Genomic DNA, 12905 nt, shown 5'->3' with positions numbered 1-12905 from the left:
TGTACAAGTCCTCGATTTGATGCGCCACCCCGACTCACTGATTGCGACCGGCGTGCTGCGGCTTTCTCGACCAAAACATCAGGCTGTACATCTCGTTCCAAAACAGTCTGTTGCGCTCGAGAACGCGCCATGATGCGCTCGAACTGTGTCCTCCATCGTTGACTATAGCCGCCTAAGGCTCGACAAGTATGCCGAGAAGAGCTGCATTTAGAGGACAGTGGGAATGATGGGTCCTCGACAGTTCCATGTGCTCCCGCAGTTCCTCCCTTGGGCGGAATTGTTCGCGCGTTACGACAATCTTCCCATGGGCCTGGGAGGAATACGCATCACGGAGCCCACTGGCCACCATTATCGCGCAAGCTCCCTAACAGCCCTCGTCATGCTTTCCATCAGCGATCAGCAGGTCTCACTGTCCGACCCCTGAGCATTGGCTCCCGCCCACGTCTCGCGTCGACTTCGGACCTCGCTGAGGATATAAAAGTCGCCGGCGGTCGCTTGTTGCCTTCTCCCCAGCCTCGAACTTCCATCCGCCGTTCAGGCCCCCGGACCAGCAATGCGGTCGCTCTCTGCCTTGGTCGCCCTTGCGCTCGCCTTCGGTGCTGCTGCAGTCCCCTCGACCGCGGTGCACAAGGTCAAGGAAAACGTCGTGTCCCCGCGAGGATGGACGAAGCGCGCCCCGGCCCCGTCTGACCACATCATCGAGCTCCGCATTGCTCTCCCCCAGCCCAAGTTCGACGTGCTCGAGAAGCATCTCTACGAAGTCAGGTGAGTGCGCCGACGCGCAATCCATGGGCTGCTCGACGCGTTCTGTCTGACACGTACGTGCACCACCGCTAGCGACCCCTTCCACGAGCGCTATGGCCAGCACTTGACGAAGGAGGAGGTTGAGGCTCTCGTCGCTCCCGAGGCCGAGAGCATTCACCTCGTCAACGAATGGCTCGCATCGCACGGCATTTACGAGGACGACCTCGCCCGCTCTCCAGCCAAGGATTGGGTCCATATCAAGGTCCCTGTGTCCCTCGCGGAGGAGATGCTCAAGACTGTATGGCAGCTTTCTCCACACGTATGACGCGTACTCACGCCCCCTTTGCCCCCAGGAATACCACATCTGGACCCATGACGCGTCCGGGGACTCGGTCATCCGCACGACGTCCTACAGCCTTCCCGAGCACCTACACGAGCACGTCGAGCTTATCCAGCCCACGACCGTCTTCTCGCGGACAAAGTCCCTCAAGACATCCTTCCGCTTTTCCGAGGCACAGGAGAAGTCCGTCGCCATCGCCGCGAACGCGCCGCCCATCAGCGTGCCCTCCGCGTCGGGCGGCCACGTCGACGCGTCCTGCAACCAGACTATCACGGTCACGTGCATCCTGGAACTCTACAACGCCGTCGGCTTCAAAGCGTCCGCGACGAACGGGAACCAGATCGGTATCACCGGCTACCTCGAGCAATTCGCGAACATCCAGGACCTGCAGACGTTCTTCGCGGAGCAGAGGCCCGACGCGCTCAACTCGACGTTCAAGACCATCCTCATCAATGGCGGCGAGAACAACCAGACCCTCGACGAGGCTGGCGCTGAAGCCAACTTGGGTTAGCGTCGGAGAGTATGTCCGTCCGGTGTCCGAGTACTGATGCCCTCTCGTAATGTCTGATAGATACCCAGTTCGCCTACGGCCTCACGTTCCCTACCCCGGCCACCTTCTATTCGACAGGTGGCAGCCCCCCATTCATTCCCGACGTGCTCACACCCGACGACTCGAACGAACCGTACACGGAGTGGCTTGATTTCGTCCTGAAGCAGAAGACTCTGCCGCAGACCATCTCCACTTCCTACGCTGACGACGAGCAGACTGGTATGTGCCCGTGCTGTTCTTGGAGCAGGGAAGGCTAACACTTCTGCTTCTTCGTAGTGCCCGTCAGCTTCGCCAAGCGCGTCTGCGCCGGGTTTGCACAGCTCGGTAAGCCCTGACCATCGAATTATCGAAACGCTCTTCCCTGACGTTCCCTACTTGCAATTTGTTTTGTAGGCGCTCGCGGTGTCTCTCTGACATTCTCTTCCGGTGACGGTGGTGTCGGCGATGGTGAGGAGGACCCGGCGCTCCAGGAATGCTTCACCAACGACGGGCGCAACGTGACGCGCTTCGTCCCGCTCTTCCCCCCTTCGTGCCCCTTGTGAGTGCCTCGTCTGATGGACCTCCGCGAATCCCACTCGGGAACATCTTGCGGGCGCTGACATCGAAGCTCTATCACAGCGTGACAGCGGTGGGCGGCACCATTCACGTTCCTGAGACGGCCGTCTTCTTCTCTGGCGGAGGCTTCAGTGATGTTGTACGTCTATATGTCTTTATGCTTTACACATCCTGTGAATGTCGCTGACATACGGAACGTGCCGCTGTAGTTCCCCCGCCCGGCATACCAGCAGCTCGCTGTTTCCAAGTTCCTCAACAAGCTCGCGCCCGGCACGTACGCGGGTCTCTTCAACCCTAACGGCCGCGTACGTCCCATTTCCCTCGTTCTCTCCCCCCCTCCCCAGAGACACTGTTCCTCCCTCAATCACCGCTTGACATTTCCTACACACTCCTGAACCTGAACCTGACATCCGACTGACGCCTCCCCTCCCTACAGGCCATCCCCGACGTCGCCGCCCAAGCCGACCTCTTCCGCATCTTCCTCTCCGGGCGCCCCGTCTCCATCGGCGGCACCTCCGCCGCGGCGCCGACGTTCGCCTCCATCGTCTCGCTCCTCAACTCCGCGCGCATCTCCAAGGGCCTGCCCTCGCTCGGCTTCCTCAACCCGCTCATCTACGCGCTGCAGGCGACCGACCCCAGCGTCTTCAACGACATCACCACCGGGAACAACCCCGGCTGCGGCACGCCCGGGTTCAACGCGACCGAGGGCTGGGACCCCGTCACGGGTGTGGGCACCCCCAACTTCGGGAAGCTCAAGGACATCGTCACGTTCGACTTCGCGGACGTCCTGACGAACGCGGCCAAGTTGGGTGCGTGAGCGTTTGGCGTTCGGGTGTGTAGGGCTCAGGCACCACTGGGGCTGCACACGACTACAGTGCGTACGTAGGTGCTGCCGGGGAACCGCACGGCAGGGGCGAGGAGATTGAGATGTACCAAAAACGTCAAATTGTCATCGTACGACGCCAGTCGACGTAACCCGCTTCGCTGCGTGCTTATCGTCCAGCTCGCACGCGCGCCGCGTGGGCTCCGTGGTGTTCATTTGCATGCATGGGGAAGGTACGTGCAGCGAGCGGTCGAGTTCCGCGAGAAAGCAGCGACTGAACGCCGACGCTAAAGAAAGCAGCAAGGACGGGATGCGACGCTAAGAATAAGTCGTCTATACAACACTGAGATTAGCCTAAGATCTACTTTTATTTCCCGCGTGGGAACGGATGAAAGAGACGGATTATCCTGAATACTGATACGAATAAGAGTATACGAGCTTGGGTGAGGCGCAGGCAGGCCTGAGCCTGCGGGACCTCCCCGCTGTCAACATTCCCCGCCCGATAAAGTGACGATGATGAGAGGTACGTAAGTACACGTAAGGGCAACATGATGGGGTAAAGGTGAGGTAGAAGGGATACAAGGTGAACGATGGGATTGGGGAACGGAGGTCAGACGAGTACACCAGGCAAGCGTTATGGGCGGTAGTGATATGTAATATGTATGTGGGTATGCTCATGTAAGTGACGGAGAGCGAGACGGCGGATTGCATGCAAGTGCGGCGTGTGCATATACGATGATTAACAGTGAGGACTTGTGGAGGTGGAAATGAAGTGTTGACAACTAAACACGGAGATAAGGTGTGGTGGACGCGGAACGTGTGCATGGAAATGGAAGGATAGCCAAGAGGGTAGCGCAAGCAAGAACGAAAAAACAACATCACTGAAGAGCATGTATGTCAAAGCGAGCATACGCTCAGAGCCGATGCCCAACGAGAAGGCAGCAGACCGCATATATGCGAAGCGGAATTGTCCAAGACGGTCGCGAAAGACGACGTGGGCGACGATAAGAGGCGCCACAATGAGCGATTGGCTTGGCTAGACTTTTGAATGTCATTGACTAAGAAAGTGAAGCAGGGCCCGCGAGACTTCGTCTGGGTGGCTGATTGTGATGTCGTGCGGGCCACCCTCGATCGTGACGAGCTCCGCGTGCGGAATGTACGTCTGCACCTTTGCCGCGTAGCGATACGGTACGACTTTGTCCGCCGTGCCCTGCACGCTCATGTGAGCTCTTTGAATTCTCACGCAAATCGCATGGTCCCAGAACGTACCCAGATAACAAGTACTCGTCCATTCGTCTTGCGTGAATGCCGGCCGAGCGCGGTGAACTGTGGGGCGAGGTTGCGCAGAGGGCCGTCTCGCATCGAGGATGCAAGCGCGGCGTTGTAACCTGGCAGATATGCTGATTGTATGCGCACGAGCTACCACGAGACAAGGGTCGGATAAGCGTCTGGATTGGGAGGGGACGGCTTTAGGCCGAGATGAAAGGGAATATGTGATTCACCTCTGCAATAGGATCTGAAGGAGCTTTCTGGTCCGCCAGGTATTGGAGATAGAGCTAGAGAGGGAGGACAGTAAGTGATCTATCAGATTAGAAGGTGAATGGTAAAGGGCGGGCATTCTCAGATTGATGCTGAGCAGAAGGGTGCTGAAAGACTGCAGAACAAGCTACGTCAAGGCGGCGGCAGGGCGCGGAGATGCACTTCTTTAGCCAATGAGAGAGTTTCCCACAAGTGCAGAGTCTGAAGGAAACCAGAGCCAGCGAGACAGTGTAGCGGACAAAACGAATTGACCGTGCAGGCGGACGACAGAGCGGAGTACTCACGCGGAAAGGGGAGCTTGATGCGACGACTTGCATGAGGGGAGAGGACAGGAACTTAGTAGTCCTGGACATGTCGGAGGACTGGACGGAGCGTGATTGAGTTTCGTGGACGCGATCACACCACCATGACACATACATCCATCAGGCCTGCGCTGGCAATGAGTACAACCTTGTCATTAACGAGGTGGGGGAATTGTGCGCTGAAAGCCGCAGCAATTCCACCGCCCTTTCAGCATACGCAGAAATCAGCCTCAGGGCATTATGCTCAGCCTAATGAGGACTGCGCACCATGGACACACCAACGATGTTCGCTTTATTCCATCCAACATATTGGAGGAGTAGCGCGAGCTGTGTTGTGTAGAGGTTCGCGTCGTACGTTGTATGAGGCGCGTCGGAGTAGCCACGCCCGTATAGGTCTAGATGACGATTACAATTGCGCGTCAGACAGGCTAATTATATGCGCTCTCACCGTAGAGTAGGACGCGATAGCCGTTCTTGGCGAGATTCGGCGCGACGTCCCTCCATATAATGGACGGCACGGAGAGTCCGTGGATGAGAACAACCTGGAATGAAAGGTCCGGCACGCGTCCGCGTAATGATTGACGAGAGATCGTACCCGCTTGCCGTCCTCCGGGCCTATGAGCCAATATCGGGTCTATCGAACAGGGCTAGTGTTGGTGGATAATGAACGGGAGATAGAGGTGGGAAGGCGCGACGCACGGAGCCCTGGGGAAGCTTGACATACGCGCCACCTTCATAGTAGTTATCTGGATATATTGACCAGCTAGGAGCGGCCTTGTCGAGAGTGGCGAGAGAGGGGTGGACATAGAGGGTGCTTGGGGTGTGGGGGAATATGGTGACGAAGTATGCGAGGACGACGACGGCGGGGCAGACGAGGAGGAACCATTGGAAGCCCGAGGAGGGTTGCATGGCGGAGAGGAGGGAGGACAGGGGGGCGCTCATTCGCAGGAGTTGCAAGGAAGGAGGGAGCACAGCGGGCGCCTATGACCAGTCGCACTCTTCTTCCGATCCCCTCGGACGCTGGGGCTGAGCCACGTGCGGGAGAAGACTCCCGTCACGTGTGTCCTTCGCGCGAGGGCGTTGTTTGTGCGTTGTTTGGCCGTGCTCGTCCCGCTCGCGGCTCACCCGCTCGCCCAGCGGCCGCTGCAGTCTGCCCTGTCCCTCGTCCCGCCCCCTCCAGCCGGCAGGGGCGCGACGTCCCATGCAGCCCATCGCTCCTCCAGATGCACCCGCCCTCGCTCTCGACGACATCATGCACACCATGTCTCCTTCCCCCGCCCCTCCCTCTCTCCCGCCTGATGCCCCTCAGACGACGCTCCCCGCACACGGATTCCCACCCATCGCAGATAGTCTACCCACTCCGCCGATCACAGACGACTTTATGCCACCTCCTCGAATACCCTCCCCAGAGCCATTGGACCACGCCGAACTCGAATCTATGCGAGCGCGTGTGCAGGAGTACGCCTCGACTCTCACCTCCACAAACGGCCAGGACTCCGAGCTTGCTGCCATGGTGCGCTTCTCCCCGCGTTCCCGTCGACCGTCGTTCCCTGAGCGCATGCTGTCCGAAAGGTACTGCGCTTGACTTCACATCTGTTGCTGCATCCGTCCCCCGCCCAACTCGCGACCCAGGCAGAGACCATCGCAGATCTCACCTTCCAGAGGAACATGCTCCTCGTAGAAAGGGCCGAGGACCATGCGCGCTTCAAAGCGGAAAGGGACTGCTGGAGCAGGAGTGCGGACGTCCTGCTCGCGAAGGCCCGCGTAGCGCAGGAACCCATCGTCAAGGAACAGGTACGTATAGAGCATTCATCTAACTTCACTCTTACAATATTATCTCCAGGAAATGCAGCGCTACATATCTCGTCTCGAGGATGACATCAAGGCGTACCGTTGCAGAGTTCGTCAGCTTCCTCTTCGCCTTGCGTTTTTCGTCTCATGCTCGAACGTCCGTCCCACTGTTAGCTATCCGACACACAAACTCGCATGTCGTCGCTGGAGGGCGAGCTTTCCCGAATACGACCGTTGCTCACGATGCAGGCCACAGTCCTGCGCGATTCCGATTTGTGGCGCTCAGAAGCACAGTCAGATCAGGTCACCGACCGGCTCGCGAGCTTCGGAAAGAAGCTCAAGGGCAAGGAGCGCGCGACAGCGCCTGCGGACGGCGTGCCGTCCGCATCCCTGAACGGTCGTGCAGACAAAGAGGTGGCGAACGCTCCTGCCGCCGCCGCACTTGCACCTCACGCCGCCCACGACCCCTCACGCGAACCTGCAAATCAAGCAGGGCCATCCCAGCCCACGCGCACCCTGCGCTTTAAGGTCGAGCAACATCATCATCACCTCCATAGCCATCGTAAGGACCGCGAAAAGGACAAGGATAAAGACCGCGAGAAAGAGAAAGACAGGAAGCACCGACACCGCACAGACCTTGGCCCCGTACCCCTCCTTGCGGACGCCCGCGCGGAGTGCATTCTCGTCGCCGCGCGCAAACTAGGCCGCGTCCGTGCGGGGGTTGTCTCAGGGCTCGTGAAGGAGCGGCACAAGCTCGAGCACGAGGCGGAACGTGCGCACACGGACCAGGGCACGGGTCAGGTGCTGCAGCATCCTCTCGATCAGATCCATTCCAGCACGGATGCGGCGGCGGGGTTAGGGGAGGTAGCGGCGACAACTGAGACACGACAGCCCCGCGAAGGCGACGATCTGCCTTCAGGTCCTGCGGTGCCTCTTGCGCTCGCCTCGGGCTTTTCTTCGCAAACTCATGCACAGCGCGCTCCCTCGTCCTCATCAGGCCCTCCTCAACGCAAGCTGGCACCCGCTCCTATTACATCGCCGTTTCCCGCCTCTCCTGCGTCCCATCAGCGCGGAGGCCTGCAGCCCCAGATTCCTCAACATATGCATCCACCCATGCAACAATACGCTCCTGCGCTCGCGCAGGGCCGCCATCCTCATCCACACCCAATGCAACATCCCGGGTTCGTGTACTACAACCCAGGTAACGGGCAGGGTCCCATGCCCGTGATCATCCCGATGCCTTGGGGGCCCGTAGCCCCGAGCACGCCCCCGAGCCGTGCTGCCCCTGCCCCGACTTCGATTGCTCATACCAAAGGAAAGCAGCCACAGCCGCACACTCGAACTCCCCAGGCGCAGCAATTACGAACCCCGACCCGGCCGCAAAACACCTCTGCGCCCGAGGATACGCAAGGCGCGTCGACGCCGATGGACTCGCTCGTGAGCGCCGCGCGCACGCTTATCGAGGATGAGGAGCTCGCCGGGGACGAAGAGGGTCCGGGCGATGAGATGCTCCAGCAGGCTTCACCCGACCGAGATGGGAACGAGGAAGAGGAAGGGGACGAGACGGAGCCCGAGGAGGCCCCCGTGCCGAGACGAGGGACACGCAGGCGCGCAGTGGACCCTCCGCCTGAGAGCCCGGTGCCAAAGCGCAGGCGGACAAAGGGCGGGGCGAACGGCCATGGTCTCTCGGCCCCTGCGGCTCAATCTGCTACGGGTCCTAGCACCAGTGCCGCCCCGGCGAAGACGACGCGACGTACGAAAGCAGCCGCCGCAGCAACACCAGCCCCAGCACCCGAGAAGCCGAAATCCAAAGGCGGGCGCGGTCGCTCCAGGAGCAAAGTGCAATCCCGGGACGGCACCTCTCCCCTGTGCACCACCGCACCCCCATCCGCCCCCGCTCTCCGGGTGCCTGCGCCTGTCGCGCGCATTCGCAGCGCGCTAGACGTGCTTGCGGATCAGGCGGCGCAGGAACAGGAGCGAAGGCCGTCGATTGACCCTGGGAGTCGTGGACCGAGCGAGGTCGCCGAGCATGTTTCGGCGTTGGATTCGGAGAGTGCTCGCGCAAGCGAGGGTTCGCGACCGAGGGGCGCTGGGAGGGGCCGTGGGCGGGGGAGAGGGAGGGGAAGAGGGAAGGAGAGGGGTGCTGAGACCGAAGTCGAGGTTGAGGGAGTCGAGGTGGAGCCTAAGCCCGAGCCTGCGAGCGCACCTGAGATCGAGCTGAGTACAAACGTCGGAGGCGATGAGGGAGATACAGTGGAAGCGGATGCGGACACAGCGGAGGAAACGGTTGGGGAGGCTGACGTCGAGGGGGTCGTGGATGCCGCGATGGATGCTGAAGTTATAATGGCGAACCCGCCGGCGGCGGAGGTGACCTTGGCGGATGTGGACCCGCCAGCGAGAACACATTCACCAGAAGTGGAAGACGTGCAACCTGTCATCGCTGATTCACAACCTGCCGAACCTGCAGTAGGAACTGTCCCGCATCAATCGCCAGAGCCCCCGCCTCCACCTTTGCTTGATTCACCAGGCGTCACAACGTTGGTCAGTCAAGATGTGTCCGAATTTGCAGGACAGGAGATCCCTGAAAAAACCCGAACGTCCTCGATGACCCCGAACGCGGACCTACAAGAGTCGTTGTCGTCAGAGCCAATCCATGACTCGTCCGGGATTGTACCCGCATCGGACCCCCCGCCCTACCCCAACCCAGATGCCCTCCCTGGCAATGATATCTCTATGGACTTCGACCTGACAAGTGATGAAAACCTGGACGCTTCTTTGGAACACCCAGCTGAAACAAAGCACATCTCTCCGGACCCAGAAACGAGTGTATCTCTAGCCTTCTGTCCTCTCCAACCCGACTGTCATACAGAGTCGGAAGTCCAGCAGTTTTTATCCCTACCAACTGGTCAAGCTGCTCCTCGGGAGCAAGTCGATGTCGAGATCGAGAGTGGAGACGAGGACGCAGAGGGCTCTATCGTTGATGAAGAATCTAACGAGATATGATACAACTCGTCCCCATGTCACCTACCTGCAGGTTCCCCTTGGATTGTATTGTCTACGTATGCGCTGCTGTAGTTTTTTTTTTGCTCTGATCTGTTGTGCTATATCATCTAGTCGTGTATGGTGTTCTTGGGTTGCATGCATATGTTCTGTACTTGCTCATAACACATCTGCTTTCTGCTAGACCCGCCTTAGAGTTTGTTAATGCAACGACAATAGTTCCAGTGCACCACATATTCCAATCGCACGCATTTACTGTACGCAACTTGAAGTCAGACCTATGCGTCGTGGTAGCTCATGCCTTTCGGCGATGGCAACATGTCATACGGATGGAGAGCCCTGAGAGCATACAAACTTCGGAAATGACTCCTTTGCTACTCACGACGACACGACGCTGAAGCTGTAGACAGACTGCCAATAATACTTGCGATTCTCCTTCCCGCCGTATATCTGGTTGACCGGCCACTCCGCTACGTGCAATAATGCTCTCTTTAGGTTGATCTACAGCATTGAAATTCAAGGGGAACCTACGTTGATTGATTCCATCGGCCCATGATTCTTGTTCAAGCGCGACGCAACTCTGATCTCCATAAGTCGCGTCAGGGTGTGCGGCACCACCGCCTTGGGAAGCCTTGCGAGGAAGCCCAGCGGCACCGATACCTTCGCATGCATAGAGCTGGTTAGCCTGCTGGTTCGTCGCGATGTCCATCCTATTCCACGTCATCAATACAATCACTCGGCCAATTAGAAGCCGAACGACAAAAGCGCTCACCTTATTCCTGACTTGGGGCTGTACAAGCTGCCCTTGTGCGTAAGCTCCGAGCCTTGATTTTCGAAGAGCCAGCAGTTATCGTAGCCGGTGCACCCCGTGCCGCAACCGTTCACAGCTTCGTCGACGTGCTCGCCGATGCGTGTGGGCTTGCGGAAGTCATAAGGCGTGCCGTTGACATCGATGAGCTGACCGGTCGCCACTTCGATGCCGTCCCATTGGACAATTCTGTCCGCGTCGAGCTGCAGGATGTGTGAGCCGTTGGTGCCGGCGACTGAGCCGGTGGCAGCGGGATCGGATGCGTTGTAGTCACCCCAACCTCTGCAGCAGGGAGGATTTGAGTAAAGCCGCGAGTATTCGCATAAATTCACGAGACGTACTCGAGGTTCCAGTAATTATGCGTGCTCAGCATAATGGGAGTCTCGGGCCGGGTACCATTGGCGTATGGCAGGACCTCCGAGTGGAAATCAATCGAGTACTTGCCCCCGCTCAGGAGTGAATATGTGACGTTAGTCTGCACGGCGCCCGGGAAGCCCAAGAACCCATCCGGGTCGGAAAGGGAGAACGTTATTGAGTGGTTCGAAACCGCGCTCAGGTTCCAAGCGCGGAAATCATAGCCTGAAGACTGCTTTTATGACAAGAATGGGAGCGCAAGCAGTGCGTGTCACAGACCAATTGGGCCGCCATGGAGGGCTGCGCGACCACTCGCGTCATTCAGCGGGACGTTGTAGACCATAACGGGACGGTCGTCGGGCGTTGTCCTCGTGGAGTTGGTCGTGTTGAGAGTCGGAGGGACTGCATATATGCGCGTCAAGTCGGTTGAGGATACATGCGGCACTAAAGACAGGGTGCTATACTCACCAGAAAATGTACCGTTCCTGATCCTGCCCGCGTACCTGCCCAAGACTGACCCCAGCTGACCGCGGACGACGGTGTACAACGTCCGATTGTCAAAGCCCATGACCAGATCCCTCTTGACACCGTTCTTGTCCTCAACGAAGAACTCGAGCAGTGCGGCCCCGAAGGGCATCCAACTGGCCTTGATTTTGTTATCTGGAGACGAGAGCGTGTATTTGGTCAAGCTAGGATCCGTGTCGTCCTGGTGCAAGCCATTGGGAGAGAAGCTAAGCACGGAGGGAAGCAACGACAAGAACACGACTGCGGTGAACTGCAGGCCTCTGGACATTTTGGCGGTTGAGGGAATTCGGCACTGTGTGCGCTTTTGAGGTACAAAACGTTAAATGGGCTTCAGGGCGTCGGCGGCGACGAGCGCAGGAACAAGCCCCAGTCCCCGTGCTCAACGCATCCGGGGCGTGTCGGTCACACCTGAGCTGTACCACATGAGTTACAAAAGACGCGTTGACGGGAGCGAGGGAGCCTCGACCTTTGTGCATATGTGTGACGTTGAAAGATCGCAGCATCATCAATATCTTGCGCAGGAAGAGTGTGCCCGCTTGCTAGAGGTTCCGCGTGGCTTCGAGTGACCAAAATGCCGTTAGAAGTACCGGCATGATATCATCCGTGTAACTCAACGCTGGAAACCCCAGGGTCTAGTAGTGACCAGAAAGACATCCTATCGCACATGTTTTCGGCGCAGCCGCGTTTCGGAGTACGTAAGCTTCCTGACAAGTAAAACTTGATGGAAAATTGGTCGAGTGACGGCCATACCAGAATTGACTGATGGAGGAAGGACGCCAACGGTAAGTCAGTAGGAGTGTCATGGGACGACGATACGTGCCTACTATGTGGCACTTGCGTGCCTGGCGATGCACCGTTCGGCGTTGGGCGTTCGACTAGCGCTTGCCGGCCTCCCGAGTCTTGAAACGAACAAGGAACGACCGCAGTGACCCGGTGTGGAGGCTGCAATGACACGACTGAGCGAAGGGCTTCTTTCCTGGAGACCGGCTGCACGTTCAGCACGCCGCTCATACGCGCGCTCGTGAAGGAGTTCGACCCCACCAACGCCACACTTAAGGCGGTCGACGACATCAACTTCCTTGAGTTCTAGGGCATGTAGTAACAGTGATGTGCCGGTCGACACCGGGTTGTCGTCGACTTTTGTCGACTTGTCAACTGATGACGAAGGCTACAGGTGCACAAAAGCGCACGTCAACTTTCGCACAGGGCGGTCTACCTGTGCAGGCGCCCAGGCACTGTATATGATTGGGCGACGCGCTATCGCGAACGCGTTCAATCGACATATTGGGATTACTCTGTCGATTTTGCTGCAACTCTTGGACTCCCGCCATCGATGGGCTCTAGCTTATTCCCCCTTCATGTAGTGCTCTGTATACCTCGTAGCTAATGAATACGTCCTGCATACAACCATAACGGCGGCATACACTGAGGCTCAAAAATCTGCGGAAAGCGAGGCAGCGGCTAGATGTCTAGCTACCGAACGTGAGTAGTGACACTATGGGCCTGGCGCCCCGGGAAAATCCCCGGTTCGACAAGGCAAAAAGCGCGTTCAACGGTCGCACCGTGGAAATGGG

At 58.4% G+C, this 12905-nt stretch overlaps 4 protein-coding genes across 4 annotated transcripts; 2 read left to right on the top strand and 2 right to left on the bottom strand.

Annotated features, from left to right (window-relative positions):
• Positions 1-480: 480 nt before the first annotated feature.
• DICSQDRAFT_104579 (tripeptidyl peptidase A) lies at positions 481-3365 on the top strand. Its single transcript, XM_007364899.1, has 9 exons — positions 481-765; positions 838-1042; positions 1098-1590; positions 1656-1853; positions 1911-1958; positions 2028-2172; positions 2253-2328; positions 2399-2494; positions 2626-3365. Exons 1-9 carry the CDS (start codon positions 554-556, stop codon positions 3004-3006), a joined length of 1854 nt encoding a protein of 617 aa, XP_007364961.1. The 5' UTR covers positions 481-553; the 3' UTR covers positions 3007-3365.
• A 220-nt stretch (positions 3366-3585) lies between these two features.
• Positions 3586-5762, bottom strand: DICSQDRAFT_104578 (alpha/beta-hydrolase; the record flags this gene model as incomplete). The annotated part of the gene is made up of 9 exons (XM_007364898.1): positions 3586-4222; positions 4282-4431; positions 4515-4568; positions 4836-4913; positions 4969-5058; positions 5121-5248; positions 5302-5395; positions 5449-5487; positions 5553-5762. The coding sequence occupies 9 exons, from the start codon at positions 5760-5762 to the stop codon at positions 4064-4066; spliced, it is 1002 nt and encodes a 333-aa protein (XP_007364960.1). The 3' UTR covers positions 3586-4063.
• Positions 5763-6425: 663 nt separating this feature from the next.
• Positions 6426-6911, top strand: DICSQDRAFT_19666 (uncharacterized protein; the record flags this gene model as incomplete). The annotated part of the gene is made up of 3 exons (XM_007364897.1): positions 6426-6647; positions 6697-6753; positions 6819-6911. Coding segments are annotated over 3 exons (372 nt in total), but the record flags the coding sequence as incomplete, so codon positions are not given.
• A 1798-nt stretch (positions 6912-8709) lies between these two features.
• On the bottom strand, positions 8710-11934 carry DICSQDRAFT_180124 (galactose mutarotase-like protein). Its single transcript, XM_007364896.1, has 7 exons — positions 11798-11934; positions 11275-11744; positions 11086-11208; positions 10794-11031; positions 10417-10734; positions 10176-10354; positions 8710-10114 (listed from the first exon to the last, which is right to left on the bottom strand). The coding sequence occupies exons 2-7, from the start codon at positions 11597-11599 to the stop codon at positions 10023-10025; spliced, it is 1275 nt and encodes a 424-aa protein (XP_007364958.1). The 5' UTR covers positions 11600-11744; positions 11798-11934; the 3' UTR covers positions 8710-10022.
• Positions 11935-12905: the final 971 nt, after the last annotated feature.

The sequence above is a fragment of the Dichomitus squalens genome (genome assembly GCF_000275845.1).
Source record: "Dichomitus squalens LYAD-421 SS1 unplaced genomic scaffold DICSQscaffold_10, whole genome shotgun sequence".
NCBI lineage: Eukaryota > Fungi > Basidiomycota > Agaricomycetes > Polyporales > Polyporaceae > Dichomitus > Dichomitus squalens.
The sequence above is the reverse complement of the archived record's forward strand: the minus strand, read 5'-3'. Positions and strand labels throughout refer to the sequence as shown.

Bases quoted from the DNA above. Each gene is read 5' to 3' on its own strand.
- DICSQDRAFT_104579 (XM_007364899.1), top strand. From the start codon at position 554: ATGCGGTCGCTCTCTGCCTTGGTCGCCCTTGCGCTCGCCTTCGGTGCT. The intron at 766-837 runs GTGAGTGCGCCG...CACCACCGCTAG, and splicing joins AAGCATCTCTACGAAGTCAG to CGACCCCTTCCACGAGCGCT. The intron at 1,959-2,027 runs GTAAGCCCTGAC...TTTGTTTTGTAG, and splicing joins CGCCGGGTTTGCACAGCTCG to GCGCTCGCGGTGTCTCTCTG.
- DICSQDRAFT_180124 (XM_007364896.1), bottom strand. From the start codon at position 11,599: ATGTCCAGAGGCCTGCAGTTCACCGCAGTCGTGTTCTTGTCGTTGCTT. The intron at 10,735-10,793 runs GTACGTCTCGTG...TCCCTGCTGCAG, and splicing joins CATAATTACTGGAACCTCGA to AGGTTGGGGTGACTACAACG. The intron at 10,355-10,416 runs GTGAGCGCTTTT...GACGTGGAATAG, and splicing joins AGCCCCAAGTCAGGAATAAG to GATGGACATCGCGACGAACC.